At 39.5% G+C, this 24245-nt stretch overlaps 1 protein-coding gene across 2 annotated transcripts in view; it reads right to left on the reverse strand.

The window, feature by feature from the left end:
• The window catches only part of GLRA2 (glycine receptor alpha 2), a 135534-nt gene that overhangs the window by 63570 nt on the left and 47719 nt on the right, over positions 1-24245 (reverse strand). For both annotated transcript variants that reach the window (XM_075776055.1, XM_075776064.1), the window contains one exon: positions 22684-22898. In XM_075776055.1, the coding sequence (XP_075632170.1) occupies positions 22684-22898 (215 nt within the window). The remainder of the gene's footprint in view (positions 1-22683; positions 22899-24245) is intronic.

Here is a 24245-nt window from a genome sequence, read left to right on the forward strand (position 1 = left end):
TGAGCTCTTTCTTCTGGAAAGTGGAAGGGTAAGGGTTTGGGTAACCTGGTCTAGTGGAGGGTGTCCCTGCCTGCAGCGGGGGGGTTGGAATTAGATGATCTTCAAGGTCCCTTCCAACCCAAACCACTCTATGATTCTATGATTCTATGATTTATTTTGGTTCTAAGTGTGTAAGAAAAGGCATGAAGTATTGCTAAAAGCATTATTTGTAGTTGGGAAGGAATATTCTTTGCCCTTATAGGGCTTTTCTGTACTTAAGTCATGAACACAGAGGTAAATCAGCAGCAGTCTGGCTTCAGTTTGAGTTATTTCTTTAGGAGGGGGCCAAAGGGCAACTCACTTTTACTTTTCAGTTTTTATTAGGGCTTGCACACTTATAAAAAAATTCATGTGTGTTATTGTCCTAATGGTTCTGAGGAGCCACAAATCTGTCTGACAAACAGGAAGAGGCGAGTGATGCTGCTCATAATACTTATGTGAAATCCTGCCTCTCTGAGCGTGTTTTCTTTCTCAGTCCTTGCAATTTGCTTCCATGAGTCTCAGATGTGGGAACTCAGCAGTTAACGTGGCTTATTTTCACACCTTTATAAAAGTCACAATCAAAAGCAGTAGGGCCTCTGCCCTGAGGGCAGGGAGGGGGACTGGCATGTAGCAAAATAGTTGTTCTTTTTGTCTAAAAGGTGAAGTCACCAATTATTCTTGTCCTTTCACACGAGGCCTCATTTGCTCAGTAAGTTTTAATTACTATAATCTAAACCTCATTTTCTTTTGTCATCCTAGCTACCTGCAGTAGATAAGTTGCTTTCTAAAGTATTTCATGTGAGTGGGCAGGACTGACTCCTTATACAGGCTAAAAATATTTGCTTTCTTAATGCCATGGTAGGTTCTATCCATAAGAGGATTAATTAAACCATGGCTGTGAATGTACAGATATCATGGTCACCAACCGCAGAGCACATATGCACACACATTCAGTGAAATAAATTAATGCCTCCAGAGAACTGTGTGACGATCTACCAGCAGACTTCTCCATCTGGGCCATGTTTGGCTGGCTTTGAAGTGGATACGAGGGACCTCATCCCAGCTTTGGGTCCTTTCAGGCTGGATTGAGTCCTAGCACACAGGAGACAGCAGGAAGTGCCCTAGACCTCTTCTCCTGCCTCTACACAGATCTAGTGGATGCCAAGAGATGTCTGTCAGGGACTCTCCAAACATAACCTACAGAAAGCTGCATCCCACAGGGCAGGATTAACCCACACTTCACCAAGAAATACCACAGATGACTTCACAAACCAGTTGTTGCAGAACTGAGGACGCCACCAGCTATTCCCTGGGGGACAGGGTGTCTTTGTAATCTTATGATGTCACAACGTGCTAATATCAACAGTATCTTTTTTTTTTTTGAGATGGTCGTGCAATAACAGGCTGTCCAGAGCAGAGCAGAGAGCAGAGCTGGCTCACCTACTATATGTCAGCTTGTGACTGTGTTATATCACTTGAATGGGTTTGGAGTTCACAAGTAACCTTCTGTGATGCAGAACCTAATGTGGATCTAAGGTACGTCCAGAGCTGATCAGCCATTTTCCTAGTGAAGTTCAGGGCTCCTCACACCAGGGCAAGCCAAGGCCACCAGGTCCTAATGGTATCAATGATAACTGCCTCACTAATTTGAGGTACCCTTCCCTTAAAAGAGTGAAGTGACAAGAAAAGTGGGTCACAAATAGATAGTAGGACAAAAGGTTAAGGGATAATTTGATTCATTGAAATTATGCTACAGTGAAATTATGCTGTTACATCTCAATTGAATTTTTTGCCTTGCTACAGAAGGAAGCATGGGCAGGGGCAGCAGGCTGTTAGTGCCTGAAGTTTCCAGGATTTATTATTATAGGCATAGGTGCCGTTCATTTGTTGTTTGACACTTCAGGTGAACCCAAGGGGTTCATCACCCAATTCCTAGGTGCTCTGAGGCTGAGGGGTATCCTGTCCTGTCTTCCTATGTCCTTCCGTTTCCTGGGCAAAGCCAGCCATGCAAGGACGTCTTCAGAAACCAAACTGAATTATGTCTAAGCTATTCAGGTATGAGGTGCAGAGAAAAGCAAAAAGGCTTAAACACATAATTGTCTGCACTTGCTATGGACACAACTGGCCTGTCTTGGCTTCAGGGACTGAAACCTACTTCTTCTCTCAGCACATCATCCCAGAGAGAATCTGTCAGTTGAGTAGTCTCCAACCTCACCCACAGTCAGCAGTGGTGTGACCACTGCAACTGATGGGCTCTGCTGTAGTTCAGACTGACAGCCAAGTAGGATACTGTACTTTTTTTATATTATTGGGTAACGGTAGGTGAAGGTTGAGCACCTGCTGAAGCAGGTACAAAGTCATATTTGATACAATTCAGAGAAAAATAGGTACCAGCTGAGCACCTTACCTCCCAGCTACTGCCTACTCTAGGAGATAGAAAGGGTGCCAAGAGATCAGGGGAAGGAAAAAGAGAGGAGAGGGAAAGAGAGAGGTTTTTCTCTACTACATAAATAACAATAGACTTTTAATTAAACATATTTCAAGAAGAAGCTTCTTGTCTTTAGCTCTAGACAGAGCAAGAAGGTAATTCCAAATCTTTCATGTCCCTGAAGCATTGCTGGCACTAGGCCATGACCATGTCTTGCCCCTCTCCGAAAATGCCTACAGCACATACTGGGCTGGCAAGACATACTGTCTCCGAGAGCTGCCTTTCAAGGTTTCGGCATGAGCTAGGATTCTTCAGTTCTCATCGGGTCGGGGTGAGACTGGTGCTGAAACAGCATAGAGAGCTTAGACATTTAAAGGATTAAGCTGCCAGTAATGACGGGTGGGGGACCCTAAATAGCAGGAACCGTTTGCATTTGATTCTCAGATGTCACTATGAAGTTCAGAATATCTACGTGGTATGAGGATGTCTTTTCAGAAGAGTAAATTAACCCTTAGCTGATTTACCAATATACGTTTCCCATGTCTGCTTGCTCGCTGTCAGCACAAAACACTGAATTGTCAAGCAGTTTTCATTGGAAGTTGCTGGTGAAAGTTTTCTCCTACAATTTAGAGGTTGCTGTTGTCTACACTGCAAGGTCTGTGTGTCTGCCTGACATAATGCATCAGCCCTTGCCTCATGGGACACTGAGCTCTTTTGAGGACCTATAAACAAAGAGTCTGCTTGATGCCAGCCACCTGCTATCACCACAAGAACTGATGGGGTGGGTACAGGGGGACACTGGCTGGGCATAATCTATCATCTGATTCACTCATATAACTTTCCCATAGTCCACAGAGTTCACATATAGCTTGGAGGGCCATAAAGCAAGTCTGGATTAAGCACAGCACCTGGGTGTTTAATGCATTTTGCCACTGGCTCTTACCATCCCACCCTTGACAGTGTCCAAGACAGACCGTGTCAAGCTAATGCAGCTGAGCTGGGCACTGAGCTGGTGCATTGCTGACACACCAGAGACAGCTAAGCAAATGGATTTGCTGTTAGTTAGTTTAGATTGGGAATTTATTTTCGGTTAATCAAAGACAAACTAGAGAAAATAGAAGTGAGATTCTTGAAAAGCAATTTAGCCACCTGGATCACATCTTATGACAAATAAAAAGGGAAGGAAACTTTGAAACATGTCCTTATCATTTTTGTCATTGCCTACGCTGTCATTTTCTGTATAAGTGGTGTGCGTGTTTATAGATTGCAGCTACCTGCATGAATCTATTGGACCACGCTGAGCTTTATCGTATAAGATGGCAGGACAATGTCAAAATGTTTCACCACAGAATGTGGGAAAAGACAATGCAAGGAGATGCCGGCAAACTCAGCAAAAAACAGTTGAGAGTAAAACTGTATCCAGGACCATTACACAAAGAACACAATTTTTAGTTTTATAAAGTAGATATGAGTTCTATCTTGCTTGTTCACATAAAAAAAGGCAATATCCAAGTGTCAGTCATAAAAATGCTACATAAAGAAGTAAATTCATCTTTCCATTCCCATTCACAGCTGACACACTTATAGACCGTTAACCCTTTTTGCACAGTATCTATCAGAAGACCTTGTGTAATTTGAGTAATTGCTTGTCCACTGTAGCTTCTCAAACAGGTATTTACTGCTTTCCAGAACACATTTCCTGAAATGTGAGCCATACATGTGTAACAGTGTGAAAATAAAAATTCTTTCTTGGAAATACTTGGAGTTTGATTTTTGTGGTGGTGTTGTTTTGGTTTGTTCTACTATTTTAAAACAAAACGGTGATCTGTCTATATTTTTCATAAGACACTGCGGAGGGAGAGGCTCATGAACTAAAATAGCCAGTAACACAGTAGTTAGCACACTAGCGGCAGATACGTATGATGGCACGGGGTCGTTTCATCTAACTGCAGCATCTTTACAGCTCTAACATCTGACCTGTTGTTTCTACAATAAGGGAAGAGGAACAGACATCTCTGGGGTGTAATTCAGCGCATCTATTTGAGTCATTTCTATTTAGTCAGTGGAGTTAAGGTTTAGTTTACCCTACTCAGAGTTAAAATCAGACCTGGTTTTAATCAGATGCAGAGATCTCAGTTTCCCAGTTTTCAGTCTAATAGTTACCCTGGGATCATAAAACATCATCCTGACCCCAGGAAACTTTCTTGAATTTCACAAATCAGTATTTTCAAATAAAAAAATAAGATTGTGCTAAAAAAATCTCTCAATATGGTCAAAATCCCTATTCTTCAACAGACAGCTTGGGCACTTAGCTACACAAATACGAGCCCAGAGCATCACTTGAACCTCTGTGTGCTGCTAGAGGGTAGAGCACCTGATGTCAGCACCTTCCTTGCTGCTTATCCAAGAGCCAGAAACACGGGGTAAACTGAGTGATGCTTAACTGAGAGAAATGTGAATGACACACGGGAAGGAGCAGATCTCAAGAAGCATGTGCTCCAGTGTATTCTCACATTTTCATGTGCTTCACCTGCAGAGCACTAATGGAGGTGCCTCCCATAACTCGCCTCTGATGCTTATCTCCTAAACCTGCCAAGGCGGCATGAAAACCCACCAGAGAAGCCCTCTCCAAAGCAATCACACTTCTGTACCTGGTTGCAGCTGGGAGCCCTGCAAAAACAACCTTTCTCACAGTATCCTGGCAACTCTGGATGAAGTGTGCTTATGTGGGAGGGAAGAGACATGGAAGGGGGAAGGATGTGTGGCTGTTTGAAAACATTTGTATAAATATGTTCACTTCAAGTTCATTTCTACAAGTGACATGAACAGGACAAGGACAGATTGCTTTGTGCATTTTTTTTTTCAGTGCAGCTTTGGTTGTGTATGAAACCACCAGTTTGCAGATTTTCGGCCAAGTTCATAGCATCAGAAATGACAGTTAAAGGCAAAAAGGTTGCAAGATAATGACTTTCCTCCAATTCCATGCTAACACTCAAATCCCAGTTGCATTGCTCTTCTGTTACATCTGCCTGTTATTACTGGGCATTAGTAGCAATGGAGAAATAGTTAAAGGCTTTTTGTGGCGTAGCGGAAGCAGAAGTGTTGAACATGTACAATATCCTTGATAAAATTCTCAGAGGAGGGGAATGCTCTCTGCAGTTGGCAAAGCATGTGCTTATTTGTTAGATAAAATGTAATTTCACTTCTAGTTTAATCTCGTCACAGAATTCTTGCACTTTAATACATTTTTGAGAGTCTAAATTACAAAATATTATGCTTTTATCACCAAATTCATGTATAAACAATGACATATGAAAATTTAAATAATTGCATATGAAAAGTAAGGTGTCACATGACCACTGTTAGTTTTAGATCTAAACCGTTGCACTGAAGGTTATGTAGTAGAATAAAAGAGGAGGAAACATTTTCACAAGATGACCATACTGGGAACCGGTTGTGGTTTCACAGAACTGTTTTCCTTAATCAGCAAAACTTCCTGTTGTTTTAGGAACCTAGATTGTAGAAATGACCAAGAGACAACACCACAGGGAGATGACAAATCACATAAGCGGTTATGTGAACAGAGTTGAAATATTAACAGCAGCTTTCCTCTAATTGAGTGCTGTAACTAGCAAGAGCACGCACAACAACATACATGTGTCCACTTTCAAATTTGGAACAACCCAAAAATCATTCAATAAGGAAGGGTTACCACATATTTGGTGGGGTATGGTTTAGCTCTTTGCTCTTCTGGGATCTCTATGGGTTTTCCTTTCAGCTCAGACTATATGTCCTGTGACACATTCTCTTGTAAGGAGCCAGTATTGCATTATAGAAGGCAATAAAGAATCTGAGATGTCAGGGGAGGACACAGAAGAAAGGGGACTATGACACAAGTGATTCCCAGCTTTCCTGAAGCAATTGCAATAGTGTATCCAAATAAAAACACCTTAAGCTTTTCTTGGATGTTTTTATTTTGAATCATCTGAAGAAAAAATCCCTAAATTTTCCATTAAAAGAAGATACTTACTGCAGAATGTAGATATTAAAAAAAAAATTCTTCCATTAAAGATTAAATGTACTCAAAGTGTGAGTGAGGCACACTAAAGCAAAGGACTCAATTAAATACTTTATATTAGATTCTGAGACACACCTGTTACCTTATTCACATACTAAATTCTAAATGCATTTACAAAAAAATATAGCAAATAAAATCTGACCCCAGTGACTAAGAAGCTCTGATATTATATACCAGGCTCGACCATTGGTCTTCTGCACAGAGGGAAATAATACCTCCTGAGTGGGAGACTGGCATGTGCCTTGCATTTGCCTCTCCCTCCTTCAAACATGCAGAATCATAGTGACATCCACAAAGGGCTGAAAACCCAATACATGAATAAAGGTAACCCAGAGCTCTCATAGAGTAAGAGGCATTATATAAATGGCAGACCTATGGATAAATGGAAAAATGCCACTGGTATATCACTCAAAATGATGTAAGAAAACCAATATTGGCTCCAGTCAGTATGCAATGTGACCATTTTATGCGCAGGAGGATTTGATAAGGTTAGTTGATGACAATCCATTCTTGAAATGATTAAATAATTTTTATCTTGAAATGCTTGCATTGAAGAAATGACTAACTAATATAAGCCCTTTTCTCTGATATCTTCCTACAATGCACAAAATCACGTGCCAGTTTAAGCTGAGAATTGATTTTTTTAATCTACTGTGAAGTTACATACTGTTTCAATTATTTGTACTTCGTATGTATTCAATTTTCTTTTCTAATTTACAGCTCCAAGAGTCAAACTGAGTCCTTGTGATCGTGCCGTTCTTTGCCCGTAAAACTGGTACTGGAGACAGAATTATGCCCTGTGGGCAGCCCCACTGGCTCTATACAGGGCCTTAAGAATCACCTCCTGTAACCTACCTGTCTTAAAGATTAACAGATTTGTAGCAGACTGTAATGGAACAAGGGTTTGGGTACCACCTCATCCACAATTCATTCTGTGTTCGCACTACATGTGAAAAAGGATGAGGAGGAAAAAATTCACTTATTTTTCTAAAAGTACAACAAGTTTTACTTAATCACACACAAATAGTAGATGTAGGTAAGAAGATTCTTATATAGCCACTTGTCTGGAGACAAAAAATAAAATAAAAAAATTAGAGCTTAAAGTTTTTAATATTTCTGTATTATGATGCACGTTTTACTGTTTTTCGCATTGTGTGTTTAGGATTGGATTTACCTCACACCACTTCAGACATCTGACTTTCAGACTGGTCGCCCTGGCTTCCCTTGTCGGCACTTGAAACAAGCAGTTCAACCGACCTACCTTGTGTACCTGTCTAAGCATCAGAAGAATTTGGCAGTGGAGGTGTCTCCTTCCCTCTGTTGACTAGAAAGGCAGTCTAAAACAACCTTCAGCCACCTCAGTTTTGATAGTTGGATCTCACTGCAGGTTTACAAGTCCAATATTTACTTTCTGATTTAAAATTTCTTGTGAAATACAGATGCATACAATAAACTAGCCATCATTAGTCTAAGTGAAAAGAATTGCTCTGGCTTTCTCAGAAAAACTTTAGAAATGCAAATGGGACACAATTTCTTTCCATTATGGGCTATTTTACTCTTTCCTCACTCTGTTATTACAAACCACAGCTGAAAAATAGTGCTCTATCCATATTCTTCACACACAGCTACATATAAATATTTTCAGTGCATGTACATCACTAGCTGATTTTAAGCTATAACAATTAAGGGTCTTGTAATTTATTTTCCCCTTTCTCTTTCCCCTACCCCCATATGTTAAACATGGGTGTTTTTTTTTTCTTTTTCCTGTGCTTTTTTATCTTGCATGGATGGAAAATAACTGTTTACATTATTGCTGTTCCTCAAATCCAAAAGCAAGTCTACATTTTTCAATTTTTACTATTTTTAACGTTGTCTTTATTCACTTTAATTGATAATAGAAATTATTGCCTATACAGCTTTGCTTATGAAGAGTTTTTTCTCCTCTCAGGCTAATGTTGCCACTGGAACTCTGCTGTCTCACAAATAATGAAGCTTATAAACTTCTCTTTTATGTGTTTCATCTCAATCCCCATGGTTCCTATTTGATGTTGCACAGACTTGACTTCTTACCAATTCTTACTTCTCCTCACCCATGCACCCAAACTGTCAACTGCTGGTCTGGCTGGGGACCTGGAAGGCTCTCATGCCATCATGCCTCTCCCAGCTGCCCTAGACTCAATCACTATTTAACTGGCTAAATAGACATAAACTGCCAATTTTCCTTACACCATCTGATACTCCTTGCAAGTTACTACTCAATTTAATCTAATAATTTTTCAATTTTTATTTTAGTTTAGTTCTTAGTATACCTTCTTATTCCACAAATGGCAAGAAAAGTCATGGAAACTTTAGGAGTTCTCCTTTTTGTCATTATTTACACTCTAGTATGTCTTAAGTTATAGCTTTCTCTGTAAGTTTCCTCCCACTGAGAATTAACCATTTACAATCATCAGCTGGGTGTTCAGAAAGTAGTAACTTTGTCCTAACTTACATGGCATAAGCACAGATTGTCACAAATCTTTTCTTAGTTACTAGCACTAATTGTGTTACAACCAGGCAAGAGATTTTAGTAACTGCAATTCCACAACCATCAAATGGGATAAATTTGGTTTATAAGTACCCTTTATGGCATTACAGGAGAAGCAGAAATAGTCATTACTATTGAAAAAAAGCTAAAAAGGAAATACTCAAAAGCCAGGTAAAACTGGAAGAAAATGAGCACCAATCAACAGAAACAAAAAGTCCTGGAAAAATGAAGAAAAATATCAGAAGAAACAAAGAATGGTAGGACTATAAACAATGATATAATAAGATATATAATGAAGTATAATTAGGATTACTGGGTACTTCCAAACCGAATGCTTGTGAAAAGAGCCCAGTACCAGGTCACACCACTGGAGTAAAGCAGGGGGCCACATCTGTAGGCATGGCGGCTGTGCCACACACCGCGGGTGCTACTGAAAGGGACGGACGATGAGCATTGGCTGCGCAAAGCTGTGAGGAAAAGGTGAATATAACTACTGAGTCTATAAACAGAACAGAGGAGGAGGAGGAGGAGAAGGAGGAGGAAGAAAGCTATATTAAGAATTTCCACAGTAGCATAGTTGTGGTTGCTATATTTAAAAACATGATACTGGCACAGTGAGGAAGATACAAGATTGAAGACTGAAGAAGACAGTGTACAAGTGAGAGACAAAAGAAACTCAATCTGTTAGTTTACCAAAAAAGAGATCAAAAAGTTGCTTGGTTTCACCATAGGATTTCTTGAATGAGGAAAGACACTGGGTCCGGAAAGCATTTGTAGACCAGACAAGAAATGCATAATAAGGAACACTGGCTGGAAGGGAAAGCCAACATATCCGCAGTCTCTAAAAAACTTTTCTCTTTAAGAGTGTGTGCGGGTAGTTATTCCAAACTTCATTTTCAAAACAAGAATGCACACTTTTAAGACTTGCTTAAGCCAAATATAGAGTATTTATAGAACACAACTAACAGCAATTGGAAGGCCACATTGTCCCTTCTGGACTTGGAGGGGGGAAAGAAAAAAAGAAAAAAAAAAAAAGATGATCTATGATTTATAGAAGTCAGTGAGCCACATCAGAATAAAAACAACTGATAAAACTATGCTTCGATGACTTGAAGCTTCATATGTTGGCTACACCGAGCAGGGCTGGAGCTCACTGTGAGGCAGTTTGATTTTATTCTCTTCTCAGAGTGTTTCAGTGCCTGAGCTTGATCTTGTGGCTCCAGTAAGGTTTTAATTAGAGCAATTTTTCTCTGAACTCTTAATATTATTTAAAGTTGGAAAGTGCCTACCAGTGTCTCAGTAAATGTTAGATCTGAGTGGGATGTGGTTTCTCCCTTCCCTGGAGATTTTTGACATTTCAGAAATATCTTCTAAATTAGAATAAAAAAGAAAATGTAAAAAAAGGCACAAATTACAAATTCAATTTTTTTTAAAATCATGTCAGTTGAACCATTTCCATCATTTCCATTTTCATGTAAAACTTTTCAGATATTTTTAGATTGATTAACTTTTGATTTCCAAGTTATCAACAAGCTAGTTTCAAAAATAAAAAAAAGATGTCTTGGAGAAATCAGACAGTGGTGGTTGGAAGTCGACAGCAATGGTTTGGGAAATTTTTCCTATAAATGAGAACATTATTCTAAAGTACCCTTTGCATAGCTTCAATAAAGGGACATTTTTCTACAGAAAGCAGTTCCTCAGAGAAAATGCCTGACCCCATCTAAATTGTATATCACTGCTGGAGCACAGATCAAATACAATGTGTACTACACAGACAGATAGGAGTTAGGAAGAACTATTTATCTGATTTTAGCTGAAAATAGAATTTGGTGTTAGCTGAAAATATTATAGCTAAAAAAATATTTTCATTCTCTCTTTGGGGTGATTTTCAGTTGTCTTTCAGAAGAGCATCTCAAAAAGAGTATGAAGTACAAAAAAAAGTTCATAATGAGGACAACAGCTAGCACTGGGGAGGATTTATTTTAAAAATCTGTTTCACAGATGGCAGACAGAGGAGCTGGGTTGAATTCTGCTGCGGTCAACAGCTGCTATTTAGGCTGCCTTTCCTTAACCAGGAGGGAAGTACCTCTGGAGGAAGTCAGCCTAATCACAGAAATCATGAATGAAAGTGACCAGATGAACTTGCCACGAAGTGCAGTTCCCATATTCAGGCAATCCACAGTCTTTTAATTAGACATGCCTTTCAATTTTGGAAAAGCTTTTACTGAAACCTCATTAATGTAAGAAGCTAATCAACTCTTATAGCTGCACTCACTGAGAGAATTTTACCTTTAAACAATTCACCATGAAATCATTTGCCAAGCTACAAGTCTTGCCTGGAAGCATGTGCAGTACACACTTTTTTTACTTGTTGCAAAACATCTGTCTCCTGTTCCAGTTAATGTAGAAAAAGATAACAAGTCACCTCTGCACAGAGTGGTGTGGTTGGCACATAGCACTTCTAGTTTGAGCAATGCAGTGTTTATCCCCATTCTAGCAGAGCACTGAAAAATTGTTAAAAAAATAAAATTCTCATTTCTTATTTACCAAAAAAAGACGATGCTACCCAGTTAAAATCAATACTACAACATTACTAAAGAATGATAAATGAACCAACTTCAGAGGCAAGAATTAGCCAATTAAGAGAATAATTATATATTATTCTTCCCACTCACTAGATGGGACAGATAGAGAAAACAAGACATAAAAAGAGAACACATTGCTTCCTAAAGTAGTATTTTAGCCGTTTTGAGATACATAAAAGCAAGGTTATTTTTGGTTTGATATCCAGGGATAGGTATATGCATAACCGAGTTGTTCTCCGCTGTTATATTTGTGGCATAACCCCGTCACCCTTGGCTTTGGGGAGCCCTGGCAACAGTAACAGCAGTGGTAAAGCCTGAGCATCTCAACGCTTTAATTCAAGTCATTCCCAGTGACAGGATTTTGTTTCCATTTCGAGCAGATTCTGTTTGTGCTAGAAGGTTCAGGAGACAGCAAAATGCAGCCAACAAACTCATAAAATAGATCCTGTCAGACAACTATGGCTTCCTTAAAAAAGAAAGCGAGTAGTTTGATTGTTTGAATAAGAAAAAGCAACAGAACACACTAAGAGTTTTTTTATTCCAATCCTGACATGTGGTCTGCTTCACTTTCCTAACTTTTTCTTTTTCTTTGTCAGTTCCATGCAAATTTAAACTCTTTTTAAGTCAGTTTTTGATGAGCAGAGCACACTCAAGCATAGAGTGGTGCAGTCCAAGAAACCAGTGCTCTCATTGATGTCTGTGACCATCTACGTGGTTCCCTGGAAAATTAAGAGGCATTTTTAAATTGATCATGCCCTATAAAGTAGCGCTGTTCACATTGTCGTACAAATCTACCAATAAAGTGTTTTGACTGCCATTATGCACACAAAGGAAAATGTCCTTCTGCAGAAAAGAGACAATAAATGCAAACTTTTATATCAATGAAATACTTTAAACTAATTTTTAGTTTCTCAGTAGACTATCTTGTAATAGAAATAGTTTCCCCTATATGTGACAGATATTGTTATGTTCTCATTATAATAGTGTCATTACTGATAATTAATTCTTTACACAACCTGTACTATCTTTCCTATCAATACATGTACTAAGGAACATTTGTTATGTGTTCTCCCTTTTTTGTAACTTGTATTTTCTGCTGTGATTTAGTCACTTAAGTTTCCCTCCAGACATACTGAGAGTTTGGGCTCAATTCTCCAGAGATTTAACCTTTGGTAGAATAAGGAAAAACATGCTATGTCTATTTCTCACAGTCAGGGAGGCCTAACAGCAGGTACAAGCTACTGAGGAACAAAACTCTTTGCTCTCATGCTCCCTTCTCTTTGAGACAAGATATCTCAGTTATCTCCAAGCTTCTAGGAAGAAATAAGGAGTAAAAGACACTACTTCACTGGGGTTTTAAACTTTACTACTAAGGATCTGAGAATAATGACACATTCTAGAGTTCACGACTACATTTCCATGCCTTAAAAACAAATTATTTTTTTTTCTTGCCAATGCCTAGTTTAGAATTGATTAATTTCCAAAGCTGATGTTACTACAACAAAGAATAGTGTGCCCCACTACTGGCAAAATAAAGTCATAGTCATGTCATATCATATCACAGATATTATATTTAAAAACAAGCCACTGATTTATTTCCTCCTCTCACAGAAGTTTGTTTGACACTTCCATGAAGAAAAGTAAATTGCCTCTCTCTCTTTTCTTGGGGGAGGAGGGGGAGAGGGAGAGGAGAGGAAGGGATTAATACATCTAGGCATAAATATCAACTGTATTTTTTCTCCCAGAGAAATGTTTCCCAAGGGAAAAAAAAGACCTGTCATTCAAGTGATGGAGTTCATACGGTTGCACTATAACCCAAAGACAACTTTGGGGGAGTAAGATGTCAGCGGCCCAGCTGCCCTAACAGCCACCTGCAGTGTGCACGGATGTTCAGACTGGAAGGCGGTAGCCTTAAGGTACACTGCAAATGAAAGTGGTTTTCCCAGACTCCAGGGGATCCCATCAACATTATTTCAAATGAAATATTAACAGAGGATATTCATAAGTAATACTCCTAGATGATCTAATAGAATCAACGCTTGCAATTATTTGAAATGAATGAGCCACAACGGCCTACGTCGTTGCTTCAGATCGAGTTTGCAGTGCTTATGTGTGTGAAAGAGCGGCATGGAGCATTCCTCAGAGAGCCACTAAAAGCTGCCAGAAGGTCCTGGAGGGTGCGACAACACAGCCGGAGAGCCCCAGTACTGTGCCAGGGTTATGAAACAACCGGCAGACTGGTGTGCACAATAACTTCAACTCTTCTCTGATGCTTGAAATAGGCTCCGCTGAATGCCAGCCCTCCCAGATGACTGCATTATAAAACCTGCTGAGGAAGTGCCAGGAGTACTCAAACTACATCCCAGAGGTATTCAGACGCATCTTAATGCATATTTTTAGCTGTCACGCATGGCAGCAACTACTGGTTTTGTAGTACAGTAAATACCACTTTCTTCACTATACAGAAAAGCAAAATTTAAAGTTGAGATTAGTACCATTGAAAAAGTGACTGATTTACTCGGTGTTTTGTTTTATTTTTACTTTCATAGAGTAGAACTTGCTATAGAACCAATTGTATTAGTCTTTGTCCAGTCACTATCTTGTCAGTCAGCTTTGCACAGAATGAAGGGCAGCAAGAATTTCACTGCATAACCACTTCAAGACCCAAAGATTGACCAGGACATCTCATCTCTGTGGCCAAGCTAAACAGAATAATGTGGTGATTTCTAGGAACAGTTTTAGGTGCTCTGTTTAACATCTGCACCCTTTTTCCACCTGCTCTTCTCACAAGAAGCATGGATGCTGCTGGTTACGGTCTTCTTACCTGTGCAGCAGACCCAAATCTTCAGTTTTACAGAACTGGAAATGGTTGTACAATGGAAGAAAAAAAATTCTTCCTATAATGGATGCATGATCACAGCATATATAACTGTGCCAAAGCTCATCCAACATCACTTTAATTGAGATACTGCTCCCAGTGAAGTTGTAACTGCATAGACCAGCTGTGTAAGTATCTACCTAGATCTCAAAGGAGCAAGATTTGCAAGAAGGGAAAGTGCCTCTTACAAGACCAGCTGATGTAGGTGGAAGCAGCAGAGAAGTTTCTGGGCACCACACCTCCTTTTCATCTGGGCCGAGCATGTATTTTCAAGCTGGTATTAACACGGCTACTGTGCTATCGATACTTGAAGTGGCTAGAAAGTTATCTCTGATACATCACGTATCATCTGATACATGTACCACATCTTCCACTGCAGTTCACTGTCTTGCCCTCAAGCACAAACATATTAATATCTTGCCTCAAAATCATTCATGAGAAAACATAAGTAAAGGGGGAAGAAATAAGAATAAAGAAATGGAATATGAAAAAGCCATATAGCAGAATCAGAAAACACCTTTTTTAACTATAAGTTATGAGCAGGTGTTTATAAAAAACTTGACAGGAATTTATTTTATGGTATTTTGTAGGATTGCTTATTTTACGCACAGAAGTCTATATTTAGTCACAATCATTTTGTACTTAAGTAATTGCTTTAATAAGTCACAGCAAGCAAACACATGCTCACTTACTTATGACCCTTGTTTTATTTTGGAACATTTTTCTTGAAAAATAGGCTCACTTGATGTGACTTCCTTTGTTATGTAGTGTAGAACAGATGTCTATATCCAGATTCAAATACTGTATGGAATATAACAATGGGTATTGAAAACATTGTCTGAATACAAGATTTAGTTGTATCAAGCTTTACCAAGCTCAAAAAAAAAAAAAAAAAAAAAAAGAGCTAAAGCAAGTTTCATGATTCTCTTAATATAAGTAAAAGAAGGAATATATGTTATATGTTAAAACTGTAATGGGGCGGGAAAGGAAAGTTATATAAGAACATTGGAAATGAACAAGATAAGTGAGTGCTAAAACATTTCTATGTAGGCACATGACAAAAGAGTAGATCCTCGTGGTTACCTGACAGCGCAGCTTGACTTTCCAAGAGTTTGGACAGCGTGCCCACTTATATTATGGTCAAGAAAACCGACAACCATTAGGGTGTTTCCTTTCAAATCCACTCAAGGCCCCTGAACAAATTTTTTAAAAGTGGAAATTTGTTTTCAATTCCCCTATCAGAATACATAAATATGTGACATAGGGCAGGCATATTACATATCAAGGTAATGTTTTAGGACTATCAAGTCTCCAACAAGAGATTGTAAACATCTAATAAAAATAGAGCTGGCTTAATTATTTAAGCAGTGTATGCAATGCTCAGATAACCATATAAGCCAAACTCCAATTAACATATCTCATGACTGATGAACTACTCCTATATTTCCTCTTTAGATCCTGAGGCTAGAGTAAAAGTAATTTGTCAAAAAAACTGTTTTCATTCCAAGTTACTTTATTTATTTTTTTTACCATAATGCTGCACCAAAATGTGTCATCTCTGTGTTTTGTTAGATGAAAGAGTAGGCTGTCATCTTAGGTGCTCTACTTCCTATGAGAACAAATGAACACAGAATAATACAATCTCTGATAACAGCATCTATTCCTTATTCTTTATTGTTATTTCTCCTCACATCTTCCTTTTTTTGTAACTTTTGTTATTATTTTAACCTTAATTCAAAATAAAAAAATCTGCTGTATTCTTGGAGCTTCTTTACTTGATAACTTTTGGCATTCAAAAAAGGAGAGGTTACTTTCTCAGACTGGTCTGCCAGAAGCCCAAGAATCTTGAAAGGTCTCCAAAAATGCTGAGGATAGTGGATGACACATAAAAGGGGTCATTTACTGCCAAAGGGAATAGACTTCATTGACTTTGGTTTTGCAAGTCTCTGCACCTATTAGAATATTATGCTTTTATTGCATTTGGTAATGCATTTAGTAATCCAAAGCAAAATGAAGTGAATGGAAGGACTCCCAGAGGTTTCAGTGAGCTTTGAATGAGACTTTTTTTCTGCACAGATTGCTCCCTGGGGAAGGAACATGCATTCATTAAGCTCTGTGCATTAAAGTAACACAATATGAATGCTATGCAGCTGTGTAAAATACAGTTGCTATCACTTACATGACTTAAAGTATCCTCAAATGTTTTGCTTTATGCCATTAAAAGTAATTCATTTTCTTGGACTGTTGTTGCTAAGGTTTGGTTTATGTAAGTGTTTTATGAAGAAAGCAACCTGAAAAATAATACCCAATTACTAGCACTGCAGAGAACTTGTTATTCTTTCAAATTCTCTTTTGAAAATGCTTTAAAACTTTTGATTCTGTTGATTCAACAAAAGGGAAGCTGTTTAAAAATAAATAGAATAGCAAGAGAATAGTCATTCAATGCTCTGAAGAACCGTTTTCTAACACTTCTCAATAATTCTGCACTATTCTACCTTGATATCCTCCCCTTTATTCCCCCAGCTTATACACAGCTGAGACCATAAAATATGTAAAGGCATATTCTATGTCTCTGTGCCCCATATAATGCCCAGATGTTTCTTAGTCCATATTTTGATGAATACATACTGCTGGTTTTGTGCCATGGGTCTGAAGCTTCCAGAAGGCGTTGGATCTAAGCATGTGCTGAGTATTGCATGGATGTATGGTAGGTTACATCAGATTCCTGATTTGTGTGCCATAGAGTTTCTCTGCATAGATGAAATCCAGCAAACCCTAGGTGCAAAGGATCTCCCAGGCTCATGCACAGGACTCGCATAGAAAGCTCATGGTTTCCTGAGGGTTTCTTTGTGGATGTGTGGTCACGCTCATCACCCAGCTGGCAAGCAGGATTTCTGCTCAGCTGGCGGATCGGCAAGAGCTACTGTTGTAGCTGGGTGCACAAACATTTATCTAACTAAAGTTTCTAAGTGGAAAAAAATGACACAACCAGAGGAATCCAGACACGGAGTATCAGACTTACACACATGAACACGTGGGAAGGAGAACTGATCATAGAAACTTTGCTATTTTGGATCGCTGTTCCTGGGCATCGCAGTGTTGGATTAGTCAAACTGGGGAGTGGGCATCCAACCCCAGCTATCCGGATGAATTCCTTTCCATCCCCTAACACTGCCAGTAAGACTAGCTCTGGTCACAAGACCCTTCACTAGTCTTCTGTAACAAGCACAACATAATTTCATCACTATAAAAGAGGTTGACACCATGGTGAGTATTTCTGTGCAAATACTCCGTGTACAACAAATCATGTCCATGTTAGAAGCAGGACGCAGTATTGCTCAGCTTATGCTAAAACTGTAGAGGAAGAGAGCCTTTCTGTTTTCTGAAACACTGCAGGTCTCCCTCCTAGAACAGTAGGTTTGTTGGGATGTAAACTCTCTCATGGTTTATTTTTACCTTTTGTAACAAAGAAATCAACTTTGTAGAAGAATATGGGAAAAAATCTGTATTTATTTCTTTATTGCTATGCTGCTGATACTGGAATTTGACCCTATATTCCTAGCCAGAATTTCAAAATACTGTGAAAATAATAATTCCACACAAATACTACAAAATTTACCAAAGAAATATAATTATATTTCATTTGGAAGAGGCTTTCTAGATGTTTCTCTTATGTGCAACAAACACGAGCCTCGCTGGAATTAATTTAACTTTTCTCTTTTCTTTTCTCTTTTCTCTTTTCTTTTCTTTTCTCTTTTCTTTTCTTTTCTTTTCTTTTCTTTTCTTTTCTTTTCTTTTCTTTTCTTTTCTTTTCTTTTCTTTTCTTTTCTTTTCTTTTCTTTTTCTTTTCTTTTCTTTTCTTTTCTTTTCTTTTCTTTTCTTTTCTTTTCTTTTCTTTTCTTTTCTTTTCTTTTCTTTTCTTTTCTTTTCTTTTCTTTTCTTTTCTTTTCTTTTCTTTTCTTTTCTTTTCTTTTCTTTTCTTTTTTCTTTTCTTTTCTCTCCTCTCAATGTTATGTTTAATTTTCAATAACTGAATGCCTAATGTCTATGTTGCCATGACCTATCATTATGAAATCTGGGTATCAAAATGAATATTAGTTATTAATATGGAGAAAAAATAAAAGTAGGTTTAAGCAAAGAGAATTGTCATATAATTTTATACCAGGGTTGAAAGCAATATGTAGACATTTACTTCTAAACAGTATCACTTTCATCATTTAGATAGAAACTTCGAAACTGACAAAAAAACCTAACCAGGAATCTTCTCATCACAGTTCTTGTTTGACTTTTTTAGGTAAATGAATTATTCCCTTTAAAGTTGGCGAGGTTTGATACTTTGTTGTTTTTGCGGTAAACCTCTGCTAAAATAGAGAAGAATGAGAAGAAACTCTTGGCATGAGACATTAGGTAAATTAAAGGTGAAGTTGAGTTGTATAAATGTGTGTTAATAAGAACAGGACACAAAGGAGGATGGGGAAAAAAAAATATCACTCTTGTATACAAATCTAGGGTGCTTTCACAAAGCAAAGTCGCATCTATTTTTTTTCAATACTCTTGCAAAAATAACCCTCCTGTCATGTCTTATTCTGTTAGATATTCATGCTTGGAGCAATTTTTAAATGGATGTTTTATTGACAGTCTAAGTTCCTGTGTTTTGGCAATATGTAGACAGGACTTAGAAAAGCATTACATCTAAAGAGCCATTTTGGGACTTCAGATTTAACGCATTCGATTCAGTTCTTTTCATATTTTTATTTCTAAATGCTGGCCAGATTTTATTAAGAAATATGATTTTGGTATTAAGATAGAGATGAGGTTTTAAAATAGCTCAATGCCTGCAACAACAACAGCAAGAAAATGGTGATTCTTCTTTGTGTAAGGAATCAGATACTGGTGATATGGGACCTGTATGGCTACACATGGCTATACAGCTACATGTGCACACAAAGCCTCTTTTGAAGCACTTTGGTTTTGATCAGTCCTGTGTTTCTTCAGGCACCTAATTCATCCAAGGTGGGAGTCAGATGGCAGGTATGCTAACATTTACTTAGAATCACATTTTAAAGTCAACTGGCACACCTTTAAAAGACCCCATGAGGATTAACTCACTTATATAGAGACCAAAACTGTAAAGTACAGCTCAGCTGAAATACACAGTGGAATTGCAACAACCGGGTGTAGGCTGATTGAAATAAGTGTGCTAGGCTCTCTGGTGAGGTATTTTTCCCTAGTGCCTACCTTCTGGCAATAGAACACAGCAGAAAACACTAGGAGAGGATGGAATAGAGCCAGAATATCACCATTCTCTGACAGCTGCTGAGTCAACAGTCTGGATCTTCCCATTTCCTCCACTCAGCAGAAGCCCAGAAAACTATCCAGCAAACACTTTTCTACTCAAACGTGGCAGAATACAAAAGGGAGAAACATTTCAGTTGGATCAAGGGCATATGATGAAAAGTCTTTCTAAAGTGTTAGGATTTTGGGCATGCTAACACTGCAGAGCTTCTTGGCAGAGTATGTTTGCCCAGTTGGAAATGTGGGTGGAAATATGCACTGCAATGATTGTACCACCTCTAATTCTCCAGCCAGTTAATTTGGAAGAAACTTGGAATATATCAGCATGGAATCATGTTGTACCATCTAGGCACAGTCTTCAGTGACTCCAAACTTTCTATCTACAGAGCCTTTATGCTCCTTGCCAAGATTACCTCTTTGTTGACTTTCTTTTCAGAGTGTTCACTTGGTAATATTGAGTGAATTGTCTGAACAAATGTTTAAGAAATTATCCATTTGAAATTCTGAGTTAATATATGAAAGGTTTTCAGTTTGCATAGAAAATTATATGTTATTTCCAAGTGAACAAGTGAAGCTGAACCAAATGTTGTAGTTACCAGGTTTTTAAGTGATGCTTTCTCATTACCAACAGAAGAGTAACATAATCTATGAAGTTTTTGAAGTTGCCCTATATATGCTTCATTTGAAGAAATTACACTATTTGGAGTGAGACTAAATATGATACTGAGGGTAAAGTAGAACAAAATACAACATGCCTTCTGGGATGGACTGTGATCTGTACAAACAGTCAAAATTTGTGCTTTCATTGCTACTAGAGCGGTTTTATGATCCCTGTCCCTGTGATGCTGGACTGCTGTAAAGAGGACTCTTCAGGGAGTGTATCTCGTGACTCCTTAGACTATTGTAAACTGATCTACCTCTGAGCTCTCTTCCATAAAATTGTACAAAGCCTGAGCATGCACAGGAAATTCTGCTGGGAATGTTATCAGCAGAAGCATTCAGGCTGTGCCCATGCTGAAAAGAGCTGTCAGCCTGACTAAACAAAGAATCCAGCCTGTAATCTGTAATCCCATCTAAAGCATCTGGCCTGGATTAAAAAGACCACAAAATTCTAGTGAGAGGACGTTTTTGTGCATAGACAGGATGGAGGACTGCAGACAACACTTGAATGACAACATTCAAGTTCTCACAAACTAATTTTGCCATGAAGCAAAGACATGAGCAATTCCTCACTGAAAAGATTCTCCAGAGACACCTTCTAGGTGTATATGTATTTTTTATATATATATATATTTATATTTATATATACTTATATGTGTATTGGACTAAGTGTCTGTGGTGGGTTGATCCTGGCTGAGGGCCAGGTGCCCACCAGAGCAGCTCTATTACTTCCCTCCTTCATTAGACAGGGGAGAAAAGGTATAACAAAAAGCTTGTGGGTCGAGATAAGGACAGGGAGAGATCACTCACTAATTATCGTCATGAGAAAAACAGACTGAACTGAGAGAGGGAATTCATCTAATTTATTACTAGGCAAAACAGAGTAGAGGAATGAGAAATAAAATCAAATCTTAAAACACCTCCCCCACCCCTCCCATCTTCCCGGGCTCAACTTCACTCCCGGCTTCAACCTCCTCCCCCCTCAGCGGCACAGGGGGACGGGGAATGGGGGTTACAGTCAGTTCATCACACGGTGTTTCTGCCGCTTCTTCCTCCTCAGGGGGAGGACTCCTCTCATCGTTCCCCTGCTCCAACATGGAGTCCCTCTCACGGGAGGCAGTCCTTCACAAACTTCTCCAATGTAAGTCCTTCCCAAGGGCTACAGTCCTTCATGAACTGCTCCAGCGTGGGTCTCTCCCATGGGGTGCAGACCTTCAGGAGCAAACTGCTCCAGCGTGGGGTCCCCCACGGGGTCACAAGTCCTGCCAGCAAACCTGTTCTGGCGTGGGCTCCTCTCTCTACGGGGCCACTCCTGCCAGGAGCTTGCTCCAGTGTGGGCTTCCCACAGGCCACAGCCTCCTTCAGGTGCCTCCACCTGCTCCGGCGTGGGGTCCTCCACGGGCTGCAGGTGGAATCTCTACACCCCCTCATCCTTCCTCCATGGGCTGCAGGGGGACAGCCTGCTTCACCATGGTCTTCACCACGGGCTGCAGGGGGATCTCTGCTCCAGTGCCTGGAGCACCTCGTGCCCCTCCTTCTGCACTGACCTTGGTGTCTGCAGAGTGTCTTACATCTTCTCACTCCTCTCTCCGGCTGCAAAAGCTTTCTCTAACTGTTTTTCTCTTTCTTAAATATGTTATCCCAGAGGCGCTGATTGGCTTGGCCTTGGCCAGCTGCGGGTCCGTCTTGGAGCCGGCTGGCATTGGCTCTGTCAGACACAGGGGAAGCTTCTAGCAGCTTCTCGCAGAAGCCACTCCTGTAGCCCCCCCGCTACCAAAACCTTGTCACGCAAACCCAACACAGTGTCCTATCCAGCAACATCAAGATATTTGAGAGTCTAACAGTCCAGAAAGACCAGACAGAGTTTAAAAGGTCCTCAGTCAGAGAGAATGTCAAATTTTCCTGGAAGTCCTTTTAGAAATCCAGCGAGGTACCTAAATACTTCAGAAAATCTGGCTCCTAAGTGCTGAATGCTAGGTATCAAAACTAGCAGAAACTCATTAAAAACCCATACCTTTGAACTGTCTGGCCATCCTGTAAACCTGCCTTAACCCAAATGCAAGGGTATTGCAACAGTTTAACATCACACTGCTATCACTTTTTCAAGTATTCTTATCAGATGCATATTTACACAGATCTTTCAGAAACTTCAAAAGTAGTACAAATATTTCTTCTTAATAAGAAATGGGTGGTACAAAATTATTTCCTTACTTTTGGGAGGGAAGCTCTCGATCCTGAACTTTGCGTGGTCATTGTCAAAACTGTAGTGATACCCAGTGCGACTCTGGCTGGAGCAGCATCCATGTTGATCCAGAAAGAAACCCAGGACAAAATGACAATCAGCAGGCTAGGAATGTACATCTGGATTAAATAGTATCCCATCTGACGCTCCAAATGAAACTTGACTTCAATGCATGTAAACTTTCCTAGAACACGAAATTACTTTCATAAATGCTTTTTGCACATTTTTATCTTGTTTTCTGAACATAAGTTAGATGCGTGGCCTGTTTCCTAATCTAAAACTATAAGCAGGTCCTGATACACAAATGTGAGTCAGCCACTTGTTGCACGCTAGCTTGGGAGATGTGTGGGACCCCAGAAGCAGAATGTGCCCAGTTCTTCACGTTAACTGAGAAAACGAATATTACCACAGTTGTTTCACATCCAGAAAATATAATGTAATGTCTATTTTCTCAAATTTTAATAAGATTTTACTTTTGTCAAATATAATGCTTAGTATTAAAAGGGACAGCATTTTACTCTTTTAATTACATGAGATTAAGCAAATGTACTTAAACAGACAAACTGTAAACAATTAGTCTTACAGTCCTATGGTAGATCACACCCCTTCTCATTCTGGTCATGTCAATTGGTCATGTCAAAAGTCAGTGGACTGTTTCTCACAGCAGAATCAATTCGAAGCCTACTTTGAATTCTGCCAAAAGTCTAACTCCAGGAAACTGACAGCCATGTCTTGCGGGAGGTGGGTGATTCTTCAAACAACAGATAGCAGCTCCACAGGGGTAGCGGAGGACAGATGTTCTGGATTGCCTGACAGCGAGGCTAGTCGTGCAGTGGGGGATGCAGAGTCCTGAGTTGCAACAGTTCATCAGCTACTAATCCAATCGGTCTGTGTGCTGCTCTCCAAATTACTATCATCTAGCCTGACTGTGATTTAGGTACCGTGAAGGCTGTCACTCGAGGCAGGCTAAGCCAAGTACAAAAACGTCTGTCCTTCCTGAGATTTCATGCTAACGATTTCAAAGGACCCCTTTTGTGTTGATTGGTCAAATGCATGAAGATGCATTGTTCCTTGTTCATCCTTTCAGGTGAAATTAGATTTTTTGCTCCTTTTTGTGGTGCATGCATAGGTTTTTGCTAGTCTGGAAAGCTGAATGGCAGGGTGCGAGAGTTAGCACAACGGACAATGCAGAGGCTGTTTGGCAAAGAGAGGAGGGGAGAAGAGGTCAATAATATGTTTTGGCAGAACAGAAGCTCATCTATGAGTGGACTGACCTGTTGAGTGGCCTGACCTGTGACCCTGAAGGCAAACTCTGAGACCTGGAGAGCGATTGATCCTGACCAGTCTGCCGGTGCAGAAGGGGACTAGTGCCTTGTGATGTGGGTAGGAGGAGAAGGCTGAATAATACAGCTTTTATCCACATTTTGATTTCACAGCAAACCTGAAGGAGCATGCTACAAAGACAGCAATGTGGGTGCCTGTAGGCAAAATTTTCTTTTGCTTGAATACTGCTTTTCAGTTCCACTGGCTG

Source organism: Balearica regulorum, chromosome 1, assembly GCF_011004875.1.
Source record: "Balearica regulorum gibbericeps isolate bBalReg1 chromosome 1, bBalReg1.pri, whole genome shotgun sequence".
Taxonomy (NCBI): domain Eukaryota; kingdom Metazoa; phylum Chordata; class Aves; order Gruiformes; family Gruidae; genus Balearica; species Balearica regulorum.